Source organism: Leptodactylus fuscus, chromosome 9 (assembly GCF_031893055.1).
Source record: "Leptodactylus fuscus isolate aLepFus1 chromosome 9, aLepFus1.hap2, whole genome shotgun sequence".
Lineage (NCBI taxonomy): Eukaryota > Metazoa > Chordata > Amphibia > Anura > Leptodactylidae > Leptodactylus > Leptodactylus fuscus.
In genome coordinates, this window is record NC_134273.1 from 14438532 (window position 1) to 14465272 (window position 26741).

The 26741-nt window shown below is 45.3% G+C and overlaps 2 protein-coding genes across 2 annotated transcripts in view; one reads left to right on the top strand and one right to left on the bottom strand.

Annotated features, from left to right (window-relative positions):
• AGBL4 (AGBL carboxypeptidase 4) overlaps positions 1 to 26741 on the top strand; it is a 966914-nt gene that overhangs the window by 56308 nt on the left and 883865 nt on the right. The window contains exon 2 of the mRNA XM_075286245.1: positions 25010 to 25132. Within this exon, the coding sequence (XP_075142346.1) occupies positions 25010 to 25132 (123 nt within the window). The remainder of the gene's footprint in view (positions 1 to 25009; positions 25133 to 26741) is intronic.
• On the bottom strand, positions 11130 to 12596 carry LOC142217924 (DNA damage-regulated autophagy modulator protein 1-like). The gene is made up of 4 exons (XM_075286255.1): positions 12478 to 12596; positions 11889 to 11956; positions 11570 to 11712; positions 11130 to 11318 (listed from the first exon to the last, which is right to left on the bottom strand). Exons 1-4 carry the CDS (start codon positions 12594 to 12596, stop codon positions 11130 to 11132), a joined length of 519 nt encoding a protein of 172 aa, XP_075142356.1.

The following is a 26741-nucleotide window of genomic DNA, read 5'->3' on the forward strand; positions in this document are numbered from 1 at the left end:
CTGAAACGCCCTCTCCTTGTGTCTTCTTCCGTCCTGGGTTTCAATCTTCTAGGCCTCTTACACAGTAAGATGGTGTAAGTGGCCATTTTCTTGTGGCCCGGGCATGCACAGTTGGCTCTGCCTGAAGCCCGAGGCCAAGAAGATTGAAACCCAGGACGGAAGAAGACACAAGGAGAGGGCGTTTCAGAAGAAGATGGAGGCATCACTGGAGATTTCTCTCACAACATTGAGGACGCCCCCAGTGCTGCGAGAGAACTCATTTGCATACCAAAGAAAACCTGAATTTCTACCGTATGGCATTGCGGAGAAGGCATCTAAAGGTAGGAGAAGAATAGCCTTTCTTAAGGCTATTCCGACGTGTTAGTCAGAAAAAAAAAGGGTATCCAATGATAGGATCCCTTTAAGTAGATTCCTGCTATCTGACCCATGTGACACCTGACAGGCTTCCTTCCTTTGATATACCGCCCCATTCATACAATGTACACGTTTGATATACCGCCCCATTCATACAATGTACACGTTTGATATACCGCCCCATTCATACAATGTACACGTTTGATATACCGCCCCATTCATATAGAGCACATGTGACCCCATATTCTTAAACAGTTGGGGTCCCAGTGTTTGGACCCTACTCATTATCCAGTAATCTCCTATCATGTGAAACGAGCATAACTTGTGATTATTAAAATCCCCCTATAAAATCGAGCTGGGAACTGGAAAAGGTGCCCCATACAGACGTGTCCTGCGTTACCTTTCCTCTTGGCTGATGTCCCGATATTTGTGACACGAGATGAGCAGCTGTTAGTGACATGATATCACAAAGTGCTATGCTATCTATCCTGTGTGTGCGGCCACCTAGTGTCTAGGTTGTGAATTGCAGCCTTTCAAAAGAATTTACCTAGAATGTCACGATAATGTATTCAGTGGGTTTAATAAGAAATTGGATTCATTAATCAAATGACTGTAGATTAAGGACACGTTTCCCTTATCCACATGATAGGGCATAAGTGTCAGATCACTGGGGGTCCTGTGGGCCTTCCAGAGATCATGAGAACAGGAGATTAAATGTCCCTTATGGCTGTTCTTTAAACATGGAGGCATAAGGGTCTTGTAGGAGCAGAGCTTCGTTCACAGAGCTAGCGGAGATTTCATCCATAGCTGTAAAATGAGTAATGGTCATGCAAGCGTACCGACACCCAACTCACAAGGAGGAGGCGTAAGGGACTTTAGTTCTCTCTACCCATCTTCCTCATTATTGGGGGTGTCGGCGGTCGGTGATTTGACACTTATTCAGTGGCTAGTAACTAGGAATGGCGGGGCCCCGTGGCGAACTTTTGACATGGCCCCCCCCCCAACCGACACCGAAGACCTCGACCGACCCCCTTCTCCGCATTCCTGCGCGCTCTATTATGTCCCTTAGTCGCCCCTGCACACAGTATTATGCCCCATAGTGGCCCCTGCACACAGTATTATGCCCCATAGTGGCCCCTGCACACAGTATTATGCCCCATAGTGGCCCCTGCACACAGTATTATGTCCCATAGTGGCCCCTGCACACAGTATTATGCCCCATAGTGGCCCCTGCACACAGTATTATGTCCCATAGTGGCCCCTGCACACAGTATTATGCCCCATATTGGCCCGTTCACACAGTATTATCCCCCATAGTGGCCCCTGCACACAGTATTATGTCCCATAGTGGCCCCTGCACACAGTATTATGTCCCATAGTGGCCCCTGCGCACAGTATTATGCCCCATATTGGCCCGTTCACACAGTATTATCCCCCATAGTGGCCCCTGCACACAGTATTATGCCCCATAGTGGCCCCTGCACACAGTATTATGTCCCATAGTGGCCCCTGCACACAGTATTATGTCTCATAGTGACCCCTGCACACAGTATTATAACCCATAGTGGCCCCCACACACAGTATTATGTCCCATAGTGGCCCCTGCACACAGTATTATGTCCCCATAGTGGCCCCTGCACACAGTATTATGCCCCATAGTGGCCCCTGCACACAGTATTATGTCCCATAGTGGCCCCTGCACACAGTATTATGTCCCATAGTGGCCCCTGCACACAGTATTATGCCCCATAGTGGCCCCTGCACACAGTATTATCCCCCATAGTGGCCCCTGCACACAGTATTATGCCCCATAGTGGCCCCTGCACACAGTATTATGTCCCATAGTGGCCCCTGCACACAGTATTATGTCTCATAGTGACCCCTGCACACAGTATTATAACCCATAGTGGCCCCCGCACACAGTATTATGTCCCATAGTGGCCCCTGCACACAGTATTATGTCCCCATAGTGGCCCCTGCACACAGTATTATGCCCCATAGTGGCCCCTGCACACAGTATTATGTCCCATAGTGGCCCCTGCACACAGTATTATGTCCCATAGTGGCCCCTGCACACAGTATTATGTCCCATAGTGGCCCCTGCACACTGTATTATGCCCCATATTGGCCCGTTCACACAGTATTATGTCTCATAGTGACCCCTGCACACAGTATTATAACCCATAGTGGCCCCCGCACACCGTATTATGTCCCATAGTGGCCCCTGCACACAGTATTATGTCCCCATAGTGGCCCCTGCACACAGTATTATGCCCCATAGTGGCCCCTGCACACAGTATTATGTCCCATAGTGGCCCCTGCACACAGTATTATGTCCCATAGTGGCCCCTGCACACAGTATTATGTCCCATAGTGGCCCCTGCACACAGTATTATGCCCCATATTGGCCCGTTCACACAGTATTATGTCTCATAGTGACCCCTGCACACAGTATTATAACCCATAGTGGCCCCCGCACACAGTATTATGTCCCATAGTGGCCCCTGCACACAGTATTATTCCCCATAGTGGCCCCTGCACACAGTATTATGTCCCATAGTGGCCCCTGCACACAGTATTATGTCCCATAGTGGCCCCTGCACACAGTATTATGTCCCATAGTGGCCCCTGCACACAGTATTATGCCCCATAGTGGCCCCTGCACACAGTATTATTCCCCATAGTGGCCCCTGCACACAGTATTATGTCCCATAGTGGCCCCTGCACACAGTATTATGTCCCATAGTGGCCCCTGCACACAGTATTATGCCCCATAGTGGCCCCTGCACACAGTATTATGCCCCATAGTGGCCCCTGCACACAGTATTATTCCCCATAGTGGCCCCTGCACACAGTATTATGTCCCATAGTGGCCCCTGCACACAGTATTATAACCCATAGTGGCCCCTGCACACAGTATTATGTCCCATAGTGGCCCCAGCACACAGTATTATGTCCCATAGTGGCCCCTGCACACAGTATTATGTCCCATAGTGGCCCCTGCACACAGTATTATGCCCCATAGTGGCCCCTGCACACAGTATTATGTCCCATAGTGGCCCCTGCACACAGTATTATCCCAGCCCAGCCAGGATCGGTAAGTAAATAGGGCCCGTAACGGCCTATTAAAAAAAAAAAAAGAAACGGTATCGACTGTCACCGGGCCCCTAATGTCCTGGGCCCTGTGGCAACTGCTACCACTACTACCACGGTAATTACGCCAATGCACTTACTCCTATCTTATGGATAGGACATGTGTTCTTAACAGGACATCCCCTTTAAGGGTAGGTATATCTGTGTGCTATGAAAGACAAAGGAGCAAACACCAAAAAGCTCAAGGGTGAGGCTGTAGAGGTGCCTAATGTTTCTAACAAAGGTATTGGCTCCCCAAAAAAACTCAATCTGGCTCTGGATAATGACTTATACAGTACTGTGCAAAAGTTTTATGCAGGTATGGGGGGAGGGGAAATGCTCCAAGCAAGAATACCTTCAGAGACAGAAGGGTTAATAGTTTCATAGTTCTATAAATCCCATCAATATTTGGCGTGACCTTTGCCCTTTGGAGGAGGAGCCCTGGAAGTGATGATCCGGCCCCCGCAGAGCCCTGATCTCATCACCATCCAGTCCGTCTGGGATGACATAGCGAGACGGATTGGAGCAAGCCTCCATCCTTCGTTCTCCAAGATGGCGGCGGGAACGACCTCCCCGCCAAAAACGATCCTAGAGGAACTGACGGAAGGGAAAGGGCAAAGGTCACCCCACATGATTCCATTTCCCTTCTCTTACAAGTAATAGACTATTAACCCTTCTATTCCCGGCAGCGCTGTAACTTTGTACGTACCTGCGCTGGTCCCAGAGCGCCGCGCTCAGATGACTACACGGAGATCGCCGAGCTCATTTCGATACTTTTTAATGGTATCATTTCAATTTCAAAAAACCCCGATCTATTAAAAAAAAACCCAAAACAAAAACAGAACACTTTGTTCTGGATAATTTACTATTTTCTCCGCCAGTTATTAGTCTGCCGCGTCTTTTTTTTTTCATTTTTTTTCACCTACTTACGACTTGTCACCAGTCATTTAATCACCACAGGGGCGAATAATTCGAGAAAAAGGAAGAGTCAGTTCTAAATAGCCAAGGGAAGGAACATTATCTGTACGGATGAATTTATTCCTGGGAAAAATAAAGAAAAAAAAAAAAAAACGGAAAATGAAATATCTTAAAAGAAAAGTGTCTCATTTGTTGCGGTCTCGGGACGGTGCGACTGACGCTCTAAGAATCTGTTCTCCCGTGATGAGCCTGTTTAATCTGCTACTCATTTCCAAAAGCTTAGGTTGTCATAGAAACTGCCATATTACATTGTTACCTGCACTATCTCCAATAAACAGAACACCTTCTGCAAGGCAAAATACAGATAGCGCCCGTGTTTGTGTGTACGGCGAAACCGTCCCCGCACACCGCGCACAATGAGCGGCTTTTTTCACGTCGCGACTAATAATTACATTTTGTCATTTTATTTTACTGGGTACATTTTGTGACATGACATTTTTATGGGTTATAAAACCCGGCGATCATGTCTGTTCTTTAAAAGTCCGGGTTTCGATTGTTCGCGAAATGTAATGTGGGTAATAAGACGCCGGATTGGCACCTAGTCCACACTAACCATGGCTATGGGCTGTCAGAGGACCAGGACAATAGAGAGGCGGATTGGAGAAAAAGTAACACGTGGACTCTAGTGACTGCAACGGGATCCGTCGTTTTAAGGCTGAAGCTATGGGGTCGGAATTCGAGGTCGGAGATTATCTCAAGATCGGCTCAACCCTAAAAGCGACTTTTCCCATAGAGAAGCATTGACGGGTTGAGGGATGGGGATCGGAAAAGATCAGATTACGATCGCCAATAGAGCAAATTTCATGATCGGGATCGGCTGGAAAATGATCGGAAATCGGATTTTGAAATCTCAAGATCGGCTCAACCCTAAGAGTGACTTTTCCCATAGAGAAGCATGGACTAGGGTTGAGCGATCGGGAAAGATCGGATCAAGATCGAGCAAATTTCACGATCGGGATCGGGATCGACTGGAAAATGATCGGAAATCGGATTTTAAAATCGATCCTGAAATCTCAAGATTAACTCAACCCTAACTGAAGCCCCGCATTGCGGAAACGCAGCTTTTTTTTGTTGCAGATTTTGCTGCGTTTTTTGGAGCCAAAGCCAGGAGTGGATCAAAGGGATTTTACCATTAAAACCTCTGTTTTTGTGGATAAGACGTCGGAATGGCCTTTAGAAAGGCTATTAGTCTCTTACCTTTAAATGTGAGCTCCACCGCGCCGTTCCTTAGAAATACCGGTTTTTACCGGTATGCAAATTAGTTCTCTGGCAGCGATGGGGGCAGGCCCCAGCACTGAAAATGCGATGGGGTGTCCCCATTGCTGCTCGAGAACACGATCCTGCGACGCCTCTATCTTCGGCTGGATCCTCCCCTTCTCTGTCGTCTTCCTCCTACATCACCTCCCAACGCCTGCGCAGTTGGCTCTGCCAGTGAGACACCAGCAGAGCTGACTGCGCATACCGGCCGGCGGCCATTTTTGGGAGGCCGCTCCTGCATTGAACTACAAGAGCAAGAGCGGCCTCCCAAAAATGGCCGCCGACGCCGCAGTCGGCTCTACTAGTGTAACTGTGCAGGCGTCGGAGGTGATGCAGGAGGAAGACGACAGAGAAGGGGATGATCCAGCCGAAGATAGAGGCGTCACAGGATGGTGTTCTCGAGCAGCAGTGGGGACGCCCTGATTGCATTTTCAGCGCTGGGGCCCGCCCCCATTGCTGCAAGATAACTAATTTGCATACTGGTAAAAAACGGTATTTCTAAGGAATGGCGCGTTGGAGATCACATCTAAAGGTAAGACACGTCTTATCCACAAAAAAAGAGGTTTTAATGGTAGAATCTCTTTAAGGACAAGGTAGAAGTATAAGAAGCTTCCTATAGATTTCAGATTCCTTTTGTAGCCATTCTTGACTTTGGCCCAAAAAAACGCAACAAAATCTGCAACAAAAAAAGCTGCATTTCTGCAACGAGGGTCCTCAGCTTAAGACCGGGGCCCTACGGGACAGAAATGATGCAGGAAAAATTGCAGCGTTTTACAGTAAGTACAAAGTGGATGGATTCTAGCGAATCCCTTGCCCACTTTGCAGTAAAAACCGCTGTGCGGACACGCCACAATTTCCAAAACCAGCGCAGTTTTGGAAATTGCAGCATGTCAATTATATCTACGGAAACACCGGCGGTTTCCCCATAGATATTATTGGAACAGAAAGTCCACAGAGGAAAACTCTGTGAACTTTCTGTTTAAAGCACTGCAGGAAGAACCGTGATGCGTTGCTGCCACAGTTTTTCCCGCAGCGCTTTATTGCTCCGGGACATCCCGTGAGGCCTGTAGTCTAAAACTGACTTTTTTCTCCACCAAATTTCAGGTGACCCTGCGAGTCTCCTACAGAGACTCCGGGGCAGATGTGAATGTGGAATCTGCCTCAATGTCCACCTCATTTTAATGGGAGTCCATAGCAGGTGAAAAGAAAAGCGACACGACTTATCATCAGGTGGATTACACCTTGAAAATCCACTGAAAACAACAGGCTGTGGAAAAAATGCGTCACGGTTCTTTGCCGCGGTTTTTGATACATTATTAGATGTGTTTTTTTTGTTCAAAACGTTTTTACAGGGAATTTTCCAGGTCCATACAGTAAAAATAACCAGGGCAAAAAGTGCAATGAAAACTGTGACAAAAAAAACGTGTCAAAACTCGCATCATGTAAAAAAAAACGCACCAAAAAATGTTTCCTAATTCGATATAGTGCAGCAGCATCCAGTCGCGTCATTCCACTCTGGAGTAGGCCCAAATGAATGGGGAGTGTCGCGAATCCGCCTGAAGAAAGGGCATGACTAGCTCACATTGATTTCAATGGGAGGTGGTTTTTGGTTCGGACTTTAACGCAGATTTTGCTTCAAATTCCGAACCAAAAAACTCCTGTGAATTTAGCCTAAGGGTTTCACATCACAACGTCATATAACATAGTACAAGGTGGACACATTGTGTAGAGTCCGCCAGTGCATATATATATATCATAGTACAAGGTAGACACATTGTGTAGAGTCCGCCAGTGCATATATATATATATATCATAGTACAAGGTAGACACATTGTGTAGAGTCCGCCGGTGCATATATATATATCATAGTACAAGGTAGACACATTGTGTAGAGTCCGCCAGTGCATATATATATATCATAGTACAAGGTAGACACATTGTGTAAAGTCCGCCGGTGCATATATATATATATATATATATATATATATATATATACAGTATAAAACATAGTACAAGGTAGTACAGTATTGTAGATTGAATATGCAATATTTCCACCACCACGATTTGAGTGTCCGGTACCAGCGACTTATCTCTACAAACCCCCTACCCCCCATATTGTTATGAGACACATTCTCCATCTTCTGTTCCGTGTTCCAAAAACTCAACTCCAGCTAGAAGCCACCAGAGTCCCCCATAAAGACTGTTAATATAAGATGAATTTTACACTATTTTATGTGCTATAAAGGAGACTTTGTAGGTGATGACCTATCCTGACAAATGTGTTATAATGTACAACATGAAGATCGGTGTAAAGGATAACTAAAGCGATTAGTGATAGACAGACAGGAAAGTCATAGACACGTCGTTCTCACTATATGTAACTATTACACATCATCAGAAAACACTCAGCATGTTTTTTTTGTTGGTTGTTTGTTTTATTATGATTACTTATATAGCGCCATCATAATCCGGAGCGCTTTACAGAGATTGTCAGATAGTCACAATCTACATTCCCTATCAGGATGTCTTTGTCATGTGGGAGGAAACCGGAGTACCCGGAGAAAACCCACGCAAGCACGGGGAGAACATACAAACTCCTTGCAGATGTCCTTGGCAAGATGTGAATCCAGGACTCCAGCGCTGCAAGGCTACAGTGCTAACCACTGAGCCACCGTGCTGCCCATTATCTCACACATTGTGTATAGTCTGCCAGTGCACTATATGGTAGTGCCAGTCTTCTCTGCCCGGGCTGTAATAATAGGCCACTGTCTTGCCATAACTATCTGTAGGCATGTTCACACTACACCATACAGATGTATCATGGCATCAGGGCTAGATCTTCAGTCTCCAGGCCGGACGGCTTCAGTACACCGACAATCACAATGGCTGAGATTTCTGCTTCCCTGTGTCATTGTTTGGGTCCAGGCTGTCCAGTTGGCTTTGGTTGTCCTCTTGGGGCTTGAGCCTCTACTTTCACCCTTTCATCTTATTCGGGGTTTTCAGGATCTTGTGTCTTTTCCCTCACGTAGATGATTAAGACACAATCTTCAGACAACGATAAGGACAAGCTCTGAGAAAAATAGAAGAAAGAAGATTTATTATAAAGCAGCGTCTTCATACAATATATTATTTCTCATGTGAAATGTTCCTGGAGCACACGAGACCCTCACTCATCATCTACTCACCTGGAAATCTGTATAGTTGGTGACTTGGTACAACGTCAGGAAGGTGAATGCAGCATACTCGGCTACCATGCCTAACTTGTAGAAGATCTGCAGAAGATAGAAGACAAAAGAGAGGATGTTAGTGCCCGGCTGTGCTGACCATGGATCTGGTCTGGAGTGAGGTGGAGGATGACATGACCAACAAGAGTTTCTATATTACACAGGACATGTGGATTACACAAGATGGAGAACAGTGACATGAACTCACCTCAGAACAGGGACCGGGACATATCTGTATATAACCACCGATCATCCCTACAGCAACTGGAAGGACGTGTTAAGGAAAAGTAACAGAATCCTATAATTCTAATGTTTCCTATACTATCATATCAGTGGCGTAACTAGGAATAGCGGGGCCCCGTGGCAAACTTTTGACATGAGGCCCCCCTTCCCGACTGACACCAACGAGCAACCAAACCCCCGCATCCCTGCGCGCTCTATTATGCCCCATAGTGGCCCCTGCACACAGTATTATGGCCCATAGTGGCCCCTGCACACAGTATTATGCCCCATAGTGGCCCCTGCACACAGTATTATCCCCCATATTGGCGCGTGCACAAAGTATTATGTCCCATAGTGGCCCGTGCACACAGTATTATGCCCCATAGTGGCCCCTGTACACAGTATTATGCCCCATAGTGGCCCCTGTACACAGTATTATGTCCCATAGTGGCCCCTGCACACAGTATTATGCCCCATAGTGGCCCCTGCACACAGTATTATGGCCCATAGTGGCCCCTCCACACAGTATTATGCCTCATAGTGGCCCCTGCACACAGTATTATCCCCCATATTGGCCCGTGCACAAAGTATTATGTCCCATAGTGGCCCGTGCACACAGTATTATGCCCCATAGTGCCCCCTGCACACAGTATTATGCCCCATAGTGGCCCCTGTACACAGTATTATGCTCCATAGTGGCCCCTGCACACAGTATTATGCCCCATAGTGGCCCCTGTACACAGTATTATGCCCCATAGTGGCCCCTGCACACAGTATTATGCCCCATAGTGGCCCCTGCTACCAGTATTATGTCCCATAGTGGCACGTCCACACAGTATTATGTCCCCATAGTGGCCCCTGCACACAGTATTATGCCCCATATTGGCCCCTGCACACAGTATTATGCCCCATAGTGCCCCCTGCACACAATATTATGCCCCATAGTGCCCCCTGCACACAATATTATGCCCCATAGTGGTCCCTGCACACAGTATTATGCTCCATAGTGCCCCCTGCACACAGTAATATGCCCCATAGTGGCCCCTGCACACAGTATTATCCCCCATAGTTCCCCCTGAACACAGCAATATGCCCCATAGTGGCCCCTGCACACAGTATTATGCCCCATAGTGCCCCCTGCACACATTATTATGCCCCATAGTGGTCCCTGCACACAGTATTATGCCCCATAGTGGCCCCTGTAAACAGTATTATGCCCCATAGTGGCCCCTGCACACAGCAATATGCCCCATAGTGGCCCCTGCACACAGTATTATCCCCCATAGTGGCCCCTGCACACAGTATTATGCCCCATAGTGGCCCCTGCACACAGTATTATGCCCCACTGTGGACACCCATGAACAATTACTATACTCTGGGGTCTTTTCAGACCTCAGAGTATAATAATTGGAGACCGAGAGGGGATACCAACATAAAAAACACTGTTATTTTCCTATCCCCGGCTCCACTGCAGTCCTTGGTGGTGTCGGCCATCTTCAATGACGAATGGATGTCACATGACCTGGGACGCAGGCCCTGGTTATGTGACGTCAGGGACATCATACAACTAGGCCCAAAGCCTGCCTGGAGTGCGGAGAGGTAAGTAACAGTGTTTTTTATGTTCCTTTACCTCTCCCGGGCCTCCGATCATTATATTCAGGGGTCTGAAAACCTCCCCGAGTATAATAATAGTGTTTGTGGGGCCGGTGGTGTCACTTACGGATCCCAGCCCCTGCCAGGATCGGTAAGTAAATAGGGCCTGTTACTCCAGTCGGTAACGGCCTATTAAGAAAACAAAATGCAGCAGTAGCGGCTGTCTCCGGGCCCCTAATGCCCCGGGCCCTGTGGCAGCCGCTACCCCGGTAGTTACGCCACTGTATCATATCTAATCTATAAGGCAATGGAGTCACCAGGAGCAGATAGTCTCCAGTGAACCCAGCACACAACAGGTTAATGTACTAGTCAGCAATAAAGGATACAGATCAGCAGTATTACAATGGTGACCAAGGCTAATGCCAGCCTAAAGTGGCACATGCGCCGACTGCTGAAGGATCTTTTGTATAGGCATGCTGCTTGACACAGGTTGTACAAGGCACCAAAGACAAACGCCAATCCAGCGCCGATCCTGTGGGCTGTCGCACCGGTCTTCACCTAGAATGTAAAGAGAGATAGAAATGTCATCAATGAGCTTGTAATGGAGATCTGAGGTTATAGAACAGCAGGGGGCGCAGGTGGAGAGTAATTATAATGGTACAATAATACATAAGGGGGCGCCATTACAATAAGTGGTTTATTGGGCACGATGGAAAAATAATAACCAGTGTACAGTATATACAGTATGACCCAAACATATATATTCTGGGGGGAAAGACCAAAAGGGTCCAAACATTGTAATAACTCACCGAAAATATGGCGTTAATGGCGGTACCAATACACACGGTCCATCCAATGACATATAGGACTCGCTGGAAGATTATATAACGCTTCTCCGATGGTTCACAGCGAAGGATCATGAACTTGTACTGGATGGAAGCGACACCAGCTCCTGGAATAGAGAATACAAGTTATTAGCTGCAGATTTCTATAGTAATAACCTAGTTATAATCTCCAGTGATGCTGAGTGTGAATAGTGACCAGGGATACCACGCCATCACTGAGCGCTGCAGCCGCTGATCTCTGCATGATGTTATTATATCCCTATAGGAAGCTACATCTACTTACCTATGATGGATGAGACCAAGAAGACGACCATGTAGACCACAGACTCCGGGAATGCTTTCCCCGTGTCACTGGGAAATAAAGCAGAATATTGGGAGTTATTAGGACACAAGTGGCAGAATTGTCTCATCTCATCCCGAGCAGCCGAGACTTTATTCCTTCCATTATAATAATCCTCCATAATATGTTCTCATGTCCGGACACAAAGAACATGGAGGAGATTTATCACAACTGCTACGAGGAAACCATGGAGCCATCCCCTCCCCAATGCTATCCGCTGTCTAGAATGCGTTCCCTCTGCCCCCGCTATATATCCTATATTTCCCCAGTAAATCAAGCGAAGAATCAGAGAATATTGGTAAAACCCATTAACTACATTATTATTATTATTATTATTTCTCCTCCATTTGTAATATGACATTTCCAGCGTCTACATTGAGGTCGGTTCTATAGGTTTCTAGTCCTTGCGATGATTTCATCCATTATAAGATGGAGCTTATTAATAATCACTAATAATAATAATAATATTCCAGGAATATCTCTGATATTAATACAGTAATAATAATAATGATCTCGCCCCGTCCCCTCTTACCTGATGTATGGTCGTTTTTCATGGCCCAAGATCATCGTCAGGGCCACAAGGGCACAGAGGCCCAATAGTGACCATGTGACCCAAAGGAGAGGCATGAAAGCCAAACCCCGGATCTTCATGGCTGCAAATTGAAACAAATTTGCGCAAAGAAAAACAAAGATTTGCTGAGCAATAGCCTGCTATCTCTGTCGTATTCCTCTCTGTATTCACAGATAAGATGGCTGAGCTAATGTCAGACTGGGAAGTTATAGGCTTAGAACTTGATGATGTCATCAGCCATTCTGACATCACGACATTCTAACATTGGGACATGCTTGAATCTGATTGGTTCTGAGAAGTGTGTGCTTGAATCTGATTGGCCCTCAGCATTTCTGCTTATAAATAATTTGCATATTCTATTACAGTATATATCTGGCACATTGTAATGTAATATCTGCTGCTATTATTACAGGGATACATATATATATATATATATATATATATATCAGCACTGAAGCTCTGGTATAAGGAGACCATGAAATTACTAAGGGGCAGAATTACACAATAATAATAAGAAGAATACAATGTAGAAATCCTTTATATGTCCAGATAGTGAATACATGTACAGGACTGCGAGGTCACCTCTATGGGGTTTGTAGTTTTATATACGCCCTGTATTGGGGCACCTTTACATTACACCTGCAGGAGCTTTAGAGACCTCCTATCCTAAATCCATAGGCAGTAATATGGAGTTACCCCCCTTCTTACTTCCTCTTAGCTGAGTTCACACAGGGTTTTTTGGTCAAGATTTTGAGGCGGAGTCAAAGGGAGCTGGTCAGTCCTTCTTTCCGTGAGCGGTCTGTTCCGGCTCCCAGAAAAAAATTAGCAACATGCTCATTCTGCAGGCGGATGTCGCGGCCAGTTCAGCCTCTGAGATCCATCTGAAGACACTCCCGACTAGACCCATTCATTTGGGCCTAATCCGGAGCAGATTGCCACAAATGGATGCCCGTGCACTGCCTCCGCCTCAAATTCTGGACCAAAAAGCCCTGTGTGAACCCGGCCTTACAGTGGAACACTCTACAGAACATGTTTCCACTTCTCCCGAACCCCAGGTACCCACAGTGGTCCACAAAAAGAAAATACCACTATTCTAAATGGTGCATAGTATTTATGGGGCCCCAGTACACATTTTTGAACTGGTGCCAAGGAGCTTCAACTAACACCTCTGCCCATGGCTGCACTCTCAGTGGGAGCAATGCACCCCCATTCACAGGATCGGGCGGGGAACCTGACGATCAGGCGATCAACGATACTATCAATAGAGGATAAATACACTTTATGGCATAAGAAAGGACTGAATGGAAGTATCTAGCTTCTCTTCTCCCCTTGCTCGTGCAGTATCTCGGTTTTCCATCCCCCTTTCCGTTTGTTGTTTGATCGATTTCCATATACAACATATTTTAGAAGGTAACATTTAGCAAACAATAAACAGGATCTATTTCTGGGTTGCCGAGCAGATTTGTTGGAACGTTAGAGGGGTATTTTTGGATTGCGCTTTGATCAGGTATGCTTTAGCACCTACACATGTACACAGTTTGCTTTTCGTTTTCTCAAAACATCAGAATTTTTTTTTAGCGTGGCATATGGCGCACACCTGTCACTCATATCCATGTAAACCAAAGCTGGCAATGTCCACGCTATATTAATAGGTTGCTCTATGGCGTGGAATCTTTAACCCCTGTGCTATATTGATGGATCCTGTAAGTACAGCCGGCCGCCCTCCCTCACCTCGCAGCTCGCTGAAACAGAATTTAGCAGGAGATAAGAACGGCGTGCCCCTCAGCGCCTGCCATTTCCTTTAAAATTTTTGAACTTTATTTGATCCATGGCCCGGGGCAGACTGGCAGCTTCTTGGCTGTAGGGCGAGCAAAATGTGTTTTTTTTTTCCAGCTGAAAGAAGCTAAATCCGAAGATTTTTACTGTGTGTTTGTTTTATATTTACGGGAATGAGAAAAAAATGGCTAAATCATTTTCATTACTGCAGTCTTGCTTTACGGCGCTCGCCATCATTCTGCAGTAGCATTTACTGTAACGTAGCGAAGCCTTATGACTTAAAGGGGCTCCACACACGACAGGATAGGGGATAAGTGTCTGAATGCTGGGGTCCGACTGAAACCATGAAATGGGGGCCACGCGTACCCCTAGTCTATGGAGCAGTGGTGCGTAGGGTGGTCACCGCTCCATTCACTTGTATGGGACTTCTGAAACAGAAATCTGCATCAGTTCTACAGGAGTTAAAGGGGGTTACCACTACATACATTTACCCCCAACCACACTGTATGGGATAAGTGTAGAATTACTTGGTGTCTGATTGTTGGGTCCAAGCAATGAGGAGAACGGGGAACAGAGAAATCTTGTGAATGAAGATCCAGTGCGCTTGCGTAGTCGATGCTCCATTCAGTTCTATGGAGCTGTCAAAAATTGCAGTGAGGCTTCATTCAGAGGGATGATGCAGAGGGGCTTTTTGTTCCCCCTTTTCTTGATTACTGGAGGTCCCAGCGCTTGGACCCCCAGCGACCTGCTCTCCGGTGACACAGCAATGGTGGTTACTAGTGTTGAGCGAATAGTATTTGTTGAATACCTCGCCGGCATAGGAATGCATGTAATCGACCGAACACCAATGGGTTAAACGCTTCTAAGATTCGATGCGTTTAACCCCTTAGTGTTTGACCGATTACACACATTGCTATGCCGGTGAGGTATTCAACAACACTAGTGGTTACGCATGCGCTCCCTTGCTTCATATATATGGGGTATGCAGGACACTATTCGCCCAAACACTGGGGATTCCAATGCTCGGACCCATGGCGATCAGACATTTATTCCCTTATCTGTGATTGGGGGACTGTTAGTAGTGATAAGACCCTTTTAGACTGGAGACAATTGTTGAGTTTTAGTTGCTTTCTTTTGTGGCAGATGTTGTTGCCTTTTCTTGAGTCCAAGCCAAGAGAGGATTCAGGAGAAAGGAGAAGTGTAAGCGCTTTCTTTGTATTTTCCATTCTGTTTGGATTTGCCTAGCTTTGGCTAAAGAGAAAAAACTGTAAAAACTGCGCCAGAAAGGCAACAAAAATTCACAATGGGACTGCGACCTGCCGCTCTGGACTATGATACCGGGATCTCTACAAGGCAATGTATTTACAAGGATCTTACATCAGTTTTTCCTTCTCTTTAATATCCGATCCACTTTGCAGGGACCGTAAAACTCTGTGTTTTTTTGTTGCAACTTTTCCGTTGCAGCAAAATCGCAACATGGGGTCCTGGCCCTAAGCAGCATTGAAGCATTTGAAGCTGAACAGAGGAGCAAATTTTATGACTATTCTGGATAATTTCACAAACATCCTATGAGTCTGTTATTACTGATATGATCTGTATATACAATTATATCAGCAGAGATGTCTGCACGTATAGTCTATTAAATTGCAGATCCGCGGCTTCATTCCTCTGGTGGGCACAAGATATTCTTGTCTGGCACTGGATATCTGCTTCTTGTCAGAGTAACGTCGCGGCCAGAGTTGCACGGATAACAAGCTGGTGTGCACACAGACATACGCTAATTATATTCATTTGCACAATTGGGTTACAGTCGCCATTATTTTTAACGCCTCCTCACCATACTGTGCATGCCCTGATTAAATCCATGTTGTATATCAGAGCACAAGGACCATTAGTAGTTGGTAATGACTTGGATAATTTGATCCTTACACCACCGTGCCGAATCCATAAGCCCACATGTGTTATGTCCTTGTCTAAACTAATTATGGCAGATCTGCAGTAAAGTATAGGGTCCAAAGGTTTCATACTTACATATACAGTATTATATGGCAGAATGGACACTAGTAGCAGCAAGGCCCTCATGCAGTGGGAAGCATACCTAACCACCAATCTAAGACTATTTTCTCATATTAACCCCAACAGAGAAGACTATCCTCTCATATTAATCCGTGACAGAGAAGACTATCCTCTCATATTAGCCCCCAACTGAGAAGTCTATCCTCTCATATTAACCCCCAACAGAGAAGACTATCCTCTCATATTAATCCGTGACAGAGAAGACTGTCCTCTCATATTAACCTTCAGCAGAGAAGACTAATCTCTCATACTAACCGCAACAGAGAAGACTATCCTCTCATATTAACCCCAACAGAGAAGACTATCCTCTCATATTAACCCCCAACTGAGAAGACTATCCTCTCATATTAACCCCCAACAGAGAAGACTATCCTCTCATATTAACCCCCAACAGAGAAGACTATCCTCTCATATTAACCCCAACAGAGAAGACTATCCTCTCATATTAATCCGTGACAGAGAAGACTGTCCTCTCATATTAACCCTCAGCAGAGAAGACTAATCTCTCATACTAACCGCAACAGAGAAGACTATCCTCTCATATTAACCCCAAACAGTGAAGACTATCCTCTCATATTAACCCCAAACAGTGAAGACTATCCTCTCATATTAACCCCAAACAGTGAAGACTATCCTCTCATATTAACCCCCAACAGAGAAGACTATCCTCTCATATTAACCCCAACAGAGAAGACTATCCTCTTATATTAACCCCAAACAGTGAAGACTATCCTCTCATATTAACCCCAAACAGTGAAGACTATCCTCTTATATTAACCCCAAACAGTGAAGACTATCCTCTCATATTAACCCCCAACAGAGAAGACTATCCTCTCATATTAACCCCAACAGAGAAGACTATCCTCTTATATTAACCCCAAACAGTGAAGACTATCCTCTCATATTAATCTATGACAGAGAAGATAATCCTCTCATATTAACCCCAAACAGAGAAGACTATCCTCTCATATTAACCCCAACAGAGAAGACTATCCTCTCATATTAACCCCAAACGGTGAAGACTATCGTCTCATATTAACCCCCAATAGAATTGGTCTGGGGTCAGTATTATTTTAGGGATTCGGATCAGCCACTACCAGATGACTTAGACAAAGGCTTACTCCCCTCTCCGCACTGACTACATATCTATTTTTGGCCAAACAAGCATGTATATGAGAGGGTTAGAGATAAGTTAACCGGATTTCACCTGAATTTTTCAAATCTGAAACTTTTGGGGTTTGTCACCCACAAATCACTATTATACTCTTGTGTCTCTTCAGACCTCAGAGCTTAGTAAGTGTATGCATAGAAGAGGAGCGGCAACTTAACAAGCACCAATACTCACCTTGCTCACCTTTCTTGGGCACCCCCTTGGTGTCCATTGGTCACCCATCACCCTCTTCCAACCTCCTGGCAGACTCTTCGGTCACTTGCTCACCCCAGGGGACCGCTGAGGCCTCTGACTATAGACAAACACATGTTAAAATTAATCTTGTAAGGTTCGCCCATCTTTGTTCTGTAGAGTAGACCAACCATTTTCTACGGAATATCGTTTTTTTCCAGCTTACGTCAAGCCGAAATTATAATAGGAAATATTGCGCAGTTTGTACGTGAGACTCTCATCTTTACCGTTGTGCCATCCCAGCATTAGATAAATAAGATATACTCGCCTTATTACACGTACAGGATCATATACTGCGCCCGATTTTCTTTACGACCCCATTGTTTTTGGAGAATCGGAGTTATTACACCTTAAAATGTTGTCCTAGTTTCCTCCCTCATGGTCAGGATATATCGGTCCTGCATACATGATGTCGCCATAGAGGAGCGGCTTTAATATCCCGTCTTTTTATGGTTGTTTGTAATAACGTAGTCTCTTGTCGATTCCGTTTTAAATGGCTTCTACTGTAGTGCTAGGAGCCGGCCGTGACACAATACGTCTTATTCTTTCATTGCATCTATTTATGTAACACATTTATTGCCAATTTAGAGGTTTACTGCACTCTCCTGTCACACTTGACACAGCACAGAATTAGCACGTATACTTTAACATTTATATGGCCTTTTCTTCAGCAAATGCATTACCTACAGGGATAGAATCGCTGGGCTGTGAGAGCTATTATTGATTAATTATAGTTATAGATATTCAGGCGAGAAGGAAAAAGTTACCGGCTCTGTCCTAGGCTATTGGAATAGTCGCAACGCTCTAATAGAAAATAGCAGTACAGCGCCTTCTATTCTCTTATCTGATAGGGCTAAGGAATATATAAGGGTGTAGCGGGAAGCTCCTCAGCCTTGAGACAGAATCTGTGATTGGACGCTCCTCAACCTTCATTTGACATTGAGACTACTCATGGACGGAGCTATATGGTTGGCAAGTTGGTTGGACTAAACCAGTTCCGTTCTCCCAGTCTATCCGGGAAATGCCATCACCAGTGGTGTAACTAAAGTCTTGTGGGCCCCGGTGCAATCTTTTGTCCAGGGCCCCCTACCTCATCCCTACATCGAATTCTTGACAGTGATGGTTATGGGTGGTAAGGAGTTTAATGAACCTTAGTGTGGTTAGGGTAATCTGTGGGTCTCCTTGGCCTATGGGACAGATATAAGCTGCAATCTCAATACTGATGCCAATGCTTATGGGCCCCCTAAGGCTCCTGGGCCATGATGCGACTGCACCCTCTGCACCCCCTCGAGTTACGCCCCTGGCCGTCACCACACGGTTCATGTTTTCCACTCCAAACACAGTCATCTGAATATCCCCATATGGTACTGATGTGGAACACAGGGGTGATTGTAGCCACCATCTATATCTACACCACTGGGTACATGTCATTTCATTGGATTCACTAAATTATAATGAGATGTTTCAGGATTACAAATTATGAGTACTTCATCCCAGGAAGTGACATCACGTCCGTTGATGTAGCTCATTCCCATACATTTGAGCCATGTGACCAGCCATGTGGCGCAACTAGGAATGGCGGGGACCCGTGGCAGACTTTTGCCATGCCCCCCCCCCCCGACACCGATGCCGAAGACCTCAACCGACCCCTCCAACGCATTCCTGCGCGCTCTATTATGCGCCATAGTGGCCCGTGGGAGAGAAGCATAAAAAAAACCTCTGTTACTCACCTATCTCCCGGCTCCTACGATGTCAGCCTCCGAAGTAGTCCATCTTCAATGACGTCAGACGTTACATGAACCAGGACGCCGGCCGGGGTCATGAGACATCAGACGACTAGGCCGAAGCCTGTCCGGATCGTGGAGAGGTAAGTAATAGTGTTTTTTATGTTTCTTACCTCTCCCGGGCCGCGGCTGTCACCGGGCCCCTAATGTCCCGGGCCCTGTGGCAGCTGCCTCTGCTGCTTCGGTGGTAGTTACACCACTATGTCAATTCCTGAGTAAGAGGTGTTCAGTTTTCCTGCAGCGCCCCCGCAGGTAGAATGAAGTATTACATAGATCTCATTGAAATAATTGAATTGAACATGCTATACGTGCACTGTTGCATCTGTCCAGGGTCCAATATAATGTATGTAAAGTAACAGGATATCTGAGAATGGTTTCTCTATACCAGACTGTGATCGTTGTCTGTTCTGTTCCTTTAACCGTTTGCGTTCTCTTGTTTTTATTCGGCGACTCGTTTCCTTTTTGTTACTTATCTCTCCCTGTTTATTTTTTTTTTATTATTTAGTAATTTTAGCTTAGAAAAATATCCATAACTGTGACTTGGGTGTAAATGGCCTTGTGGAAAACGATGTATAAGGAGATTTTCGCTTTGTTTTTTAACCAGTGCCTTTGTTTAATGCATGCAGAAAAGTCACTTTAAAATTGCAAGTCATTTTAGAGGATTTTGCTTCCATAATGCAGCGACTCTCTGAATAGTCCCCCATGTGAAGAAAAGCTGAACTTTTACCACTGAACAATTTTTAGGCCTTAATGTAACTGCGGCTTATTGCTGCCGGTCAGCGTGCGGCTCTAAGTAGTGCTTATTATTTGTGCACGGACTGCAATATTGATGACATTTGGTTGCCCTTTGTGTTATAGATGGAGCAGAAATCACTTTGTCATTTAACCCTTTCTTTTGTGCCCCATAACTAATTGAGTTAAGGTTATCTGGTAGGTTTACCATCCGTCCTAATAAAAACAGCATATACTCGAGTGACTATGCCCTCCACTGACCCCTGAAAGATAAGAAGGTAAGAAAATCATAAACAGCAAAAGGTGAAGGTAAAGCAAAAAGAAAACAAGGGGCGAGCCAAGGAGAAGACTTTAAGATCAGGGTCTCACATGCGTTAAACTGTGGTGTTCACCAGTCCCTAATAAATCCCATCCACACATTGCGGAAAGCGGCACACTGCAGTGTCCAAAACCGTTGCAATTTGGAAATCGCAGCATATCAGTTATACGTATGGAAACTCCGGGGGTTTCCCTATAGGTACAATAGAAGTAGAAAGGAAACCTCCGTGGAGTTTTCTTGTAAAGCACTGCAATGCGTTTCCACCACCATTTTTCCCGCAGTGCTGCAGTGTGCTACATGGGACTTTAGCCTAAGTCTCAGGTCAGACGTGGTCTTTTGGTCCGGACCAAAAAAACAGTAGCCACGACTGGATGCCAGTGCAGTTCTGGATTAGGCCCAAATGAATGGGACTAGTCGGGAGGGAGTGTCGTGAGGCAAAAGTCTGCGGCTGAATAGGCCACGGACTTTTAGGCTGAAGAAAACCGACATGTCGCTTCTTTTTTTCCCATTAATTCTTCCGTCCTGGGTTACAATCTTCTAGCCCTTGGCCCTCAGGCAGAGCCGACTGCTCATGCCCGGGCCACAAGAAAATGGCCAATTACACCAGCTTACTGTATAATCATCCATTTTCTTGTGGCCCGGGCATTTGCAGTCGGCTCTGCCCGAGGCCCGAGAATAGGATCCCTTTAAATAAAACCTTCCAAATCATCTCCCAAATTAGCATAGTGCAAACTAGACATCTCCTTTAAGAAGGACCTGAGTGGTGAAAGTACTTGTTTGCGCGGTAATTTTCTTCTGTTTTCTGGTTGTATCCCTTGTGTGGGTTACTGTACTATATTATTTTCTCTGAAATATTATACTCTGACTGCTTACTCTCAGTTGACTCATAAACTTCATCCTCAGTGGTATTAATTCCAATAATGAATCCTTCCTAGACTACAATTACTGTAAAAATCCGAGCGAGCAGCGCGACTGACGAAGCAATATTGTAAACATATTGGCAGGAAATGTAGAGTAAACACAGATTTACAAGGAATATTAATATAATTTAATTCTACATTGCTTGAAGTTTTGATTTAAGCATGTCAAAACTTCAGTATTTATGTGACTAAAAGATGAATATAAAATGGGAATGTATTTGGCACCTTAATAATACGAGTACTTATAAGTGACAGCTTGTCATGTAAGCTGACATATTCTGCTGGAGTATTCTATTAAAAATCCTTGACTATTACTATTTAATTCTTGAAGGGAGCGTCCCCAATTCACATTCACTACATGCTTTTAACATTCGTGGCTGAATATCCCAGACTCAGGTGTAATATATGCAAAGGAAAGTTGTTATCTTGTGCAATCATTTAGTGAAAGGACTAACTTGGAGAATGGCAACTTGTATCGAGGTCTATCGCAAAGTTGTTGATATCCTCAACTTATATTTTGGTTTATTACTGTAAAGTCTAGGGTTGAGCCGATCTTGAGATTTCAGGATCGTTCCGATCATTTTCCATCCGAACCCGATCCCGATCCTAATGCGAGTCAATGGGATTTTTTAATGATCGTAGATCGGATTTTGAAAACGATCCTATTCACTACACAGCATGAAGTCCAAAACTTGAAGGCTTCAATTTTTGGACTCCACGCTGTGTAGTGATTAAAAAATCCCCCGGCTACTTAGTCCCCCCTGCACAGATCCACTGCCGATGCTGCTCCCCGTTCTTCTCGGTCTTCTCCTCTCTCATTTGCATACCGGCGGAGTGCCGTGAGCGCCCCCGCCTCCCTAGGTGAGTTTTACTGATGCTGGGAGTAGGCGGGAATTGTTGTGGCTTAGGAGAGTGTGAGCGAGTAAAGGGCAGGGAGACGTCAGTGCATCACTTATCTCCTCTCCCAGTACCCGCCCACACTCTCCTAAGCCACAGGTGCCACCTTCTCCTAGCATCAGTAACACTAGCCTAGGGAGGCGGGGCGCACGGCGCTCTGAAGGGATGTGAATGAGAGAGGAGCGGACCGAGAAGAACGGGGAGCAGCAGCGGCAGCAGATCTGTGCGGGTAAGTTGAGCGATCAGGATCAGAATTCCGTTCCCGATCTTTTTTAGGCGGGATCGGAACCCAATCGCGATCGTGAAATTTACTTGATCGCCAATCGGAATCCGATCTTTTCCGATCTCGATCACTGAACCCCAGTGACTGTCTAGGCATCTGGCTCTTCCTGGGTTACATGTGTCAGCCCTTCATTTGCTCAAATTTTGCACTGGGATCGGGTCCCCAAGTGGACTCCCCAAATGGAAATCCAAGCGCAGATGTGAACTGGGCCTAAAGAGACACTATAGAAATTTTTTTACTTCTTGTATTGTCTGAAAGATCATGCTCTCAATAGTAACAGTTGTATACTCACAGTATATTTCCTTATCCTTGAGATAGGAAGGTAATAACCATCTTTAAAAAGTTACATGATCACAGTTTGACTTTTTTTCTCTAGCATGGATTGTTGTACAAACAGGAAGTCCTGCGCCTTGTTCTTCTACTCTACCTCTTATACGAAAATTACTCCGTACTTCTACTTTGCCTCTGGCATAGTCTTCTACCTATGGCCCACCGCAGTCACCATTCCCTAGTTTTATCTGCAGCCATTGTTGCAGCTTCCAGGACCTGATGATGACACCATCTTCACAGTCCAAGGTCCTAGAAGGTCTATTTTAATACTAACTATGCAGTGTTTTGCAGAAAAAATTGTTAGACAACGGTCACAGTACAATACATGGGTACAGGTTCTAGACAAGGCAGCAGATACTAGACATTGGTCCAGGGACGAAATGTGGATATAGGTACTAGATCTAGATGCAGATACTAGACATGAGTGCAGGCACTAGACATAGGTGCAGGTACCAGACATGAGTGCAGGCACTAGACATGGGTGCAGGTACCAGACATGAGTGCAGGCACTAGACATGGGTGCAGGTACCAGACATGAGTGCAGGCACTAGACACGGGTGCAGGTATGAGACATGAGTGCAGGCACTAGACATGGGTGCAGGTACCAGACATGAGTGCAGGCACTAGACACGGGTGCAGGTATGAGACATGAGTGCAGGCACTAGACATGGGTGCAGGTACCAGACATGAGAGCAGGCACTAGACATGAGTGCAGGCACTAGACATGGGTGCAGGTACCAGACATGAGTGCAGGCACTAGACATGGGTGCAGGTACCAGACATGAGTGCAGGCACTAGACATGGGTGCAAGTACCAGACATGAGTGCAGGCACTAGAAATGGGTGCAAGTACCAGACATGAGTGCAGGCACTAGACATGGGTGCAGGTACCAGACATGAGTGCAGGCACTAGACATGGGTGCAGGTACCAGACATGAGTGCAGGCACTAGACATGGGTGCAGGTACCAGACATGAGTGCAGGCACTAGACATGGGTGCAGGTACCAGACATGAGTGCAGGCACTAGACATGGGTGCAGGTACCAGACATGAGTGCAGGCACTAGACATGGGTGCAGGTACCAGACATGAGTGCAGGCACTAGACATGGGTGCAGGTACCAGACATGAGTGCAGGCACTAGACATGGGTGCAGGTACCAGACATGAGTGCAGGCACTAGACATGGGTGCAAGTACCAGACATGAATGCAGGTTCTAGACAAGTCCCAAGTACAGTTAGGTACAGTATGACCCAACAGTAAGGTATGGCTGTGATTGCAGTGCCTTAAAGACGTGTTCTGGTAATTTTAAGTTACCTCCTATCTGCTTTCAGTCCAGGAGAGCCCAATTTCCGCATCCAAATGGAATGGACGTCAAGCATGTACTGTGGTGATCCTTACAAAGCTGAGCACTATGCTTAGATATCTCCAATAGTCCCATAGAAGTGAATGGCACCCCATCCACTCTGGGTACAAGGGGCCCTGTTTTCGGGATCATCGGGGATCCCAACAGTTGGACCATTCTATTAGTTATTCTCTGCCCAGTGGATAAGAGATCACATAAAATTACAGGAATAATTAGAGAAAAAATATTTTAATTTGAGAAAAATATTTGAGTAAACTTTTCCCCCCCAATTTTGCCTCTTTTTAAAGTCCAAAAACAATAGACCGTGTTATCCAGTGTTGGTTTAGAGGCTTCTGCCACGAGGTGTAATATTGTGTGGGGGGAGGAGGTCACTTCGGTCAGATGTTTTTCTATCAGATTTCCAGTCGTAACTCTAAATTCCAGTTTTTTTAAATACATTTTGATAAATATCATTGTTCCTTTTCATATAGTAAAGTGAGACTGGTTTGACAAACACACTTTTTTGCCGCAGTAAAACTAATATTACTTTTCCAATTTTTACAACGTGCATACTCTAGTAGAAGGACCTAAATATTGATTTATTGGCCTCACTGTGTTGTCTGTTTATTACAGGTAATGGAATTGGAAATGATGCGGCCATGACCCGAAACGTGAGCAAACTCATTGTCTCACCTCCTGGCTTTAATGGGCAACCAAAAAAGGGGCGCTTAATATTCGATGCCTGCTTTGAAAGTGGTAAGTGTGATACAAGTATTAACCTTAATATTGGACTGGGGTTCCTTGGGGCCACCGAATGATATGATTCTAAAGGCTCGACCTTCAACAACCCATAGGAAACACGCCATAGGATTATTTAAATATGGGTGTCTTCTGGGCGCTGGCACTCTGGTGGGCCAACTCAACACTGAACAGTATACAGTATATAACTCACTAGTGAATGATGTGACAGTCTCTTCTGCTTATACGGATGCGAGGCCGGGTGTATTTCACTCTTGGAACAATCCTCTCTTGATACATTAACATTCCGACTCTCTGTCTACTTGTCAAGCAGATGGATTTGTTGTGTTGCGGTATCTCAGAGTGAGGTTTCTGCTCTTGTGTTCTTATTTAGCAGATTATCTGGTAATTAGATAGATTGGCTGCAAATTGCAGATTTTTTTGTCTTAGAGTTGATGTAAACAGGCGTCTGTAAAGTATTGTTAGTATGTTCCACTCTTTGCTGTTCAGAGACATCACAAGTCATTGGAGTCAATGCTGCAAAGACAAGAGATATTACTAACTAATAATCAGTTTCCTCCTGCTGGTTTGGCAAGATTTTGCTCACCGTGGTATTAAATAAAGTGGGGCAAAAACCATTGGGCAGAATTATTAATGTTGATCAAGGAACTTTCTATGGTCTGGGTCTTGTCAGAAACCCAGCCATGATGTCCTTATTGTGGTCAGGTTATCTTCTCATACATGTAGTGTCCTCCTGATAACCAGCCATGATGTCCTTATTGTGGTCAGGTTATCTTCTCATACATGTAGTGTCCTCCTGATAACCAGCCATGATGTCCTTATTGTGGTCAGGTTATCTTCTCATACATGTAGTGTCCCCTCCTGATAACCAGCCATGATGTCCTTATTGTGGCCGGGATGTCTTCTCATACATGTAGTGTCCTCCTGATAACCAGCCATGATGTCCTTATTGTGGCCGGGATGTCTTCTCATACATGTAGTGTCCTCCTGATAACCAGCCATGATGTCCTTATTGTGGCTGGGATGTCTTCTCATACATGTAGTGTCCTCCTGATAACCAACCATGATGTCCTTATTGTGGTCAGGTTATCTTCTCATACATGTAGTGTCCTCCTGATAACCAGTCATGATGTCCTTATTGTGGCCGGGATGTCTTCTCATACATGTAGTGTCCTCCTGATAACCAGCCATGATGTCCTTATTGTGGTCAGGTTATCTTCTCATACATGTAGTGTCCTCCTGATAACCAACCATGATGTCCTTATTGTGGTCGGGTTATCTTCTCATACAGGTAGTGTCCTCCTGATAACCAGCCATGATGTCCTTATTGTGGTCAGGTTATCTTCTCATACATGTAGTGTCCTCCTGATAACCAGCCATGATGTCCTTATTGTGGTCAGGTTATCTTCTCATACATGTAGTGTCCTCCTGATAACCAGCCATGATGTCCTTATTGTGTCCGGGTTATCTTCTCATACATGTAGTGTCCTCCTGATAACCAGCCATGATGTCCTTATTGTGGTCGGGTTATCTTCTCATACATGCTTCCTATGACCCTGACTATGCTGTAAATCTAAAATCAGAAACTAAAAACAGATTAGACAGA

Coding starts and splice junctions, on each gene's coding strand:
- LOC142217924 (XM_075286255.1), bottom strand. CDS start 12,596: ATGAAGATCCGGGGTTTGGCTTTCATGCCTCTCCTTTGGGTCACATGG. Junction 11,957..12,477: donor GAAAAACGACCATACATCAG/GTAAGAGGGGAC, acceptor TTTATTTCCCAG/TGACACGGGGAAAGCATTCC. Junction 11,713..11,888: donor CTTGGTCTCATCCATCATAG/GTAAGTAGATGT, acceptor TCTCTATTCCAG/GAGCTGGTGTCGCTTCCATC.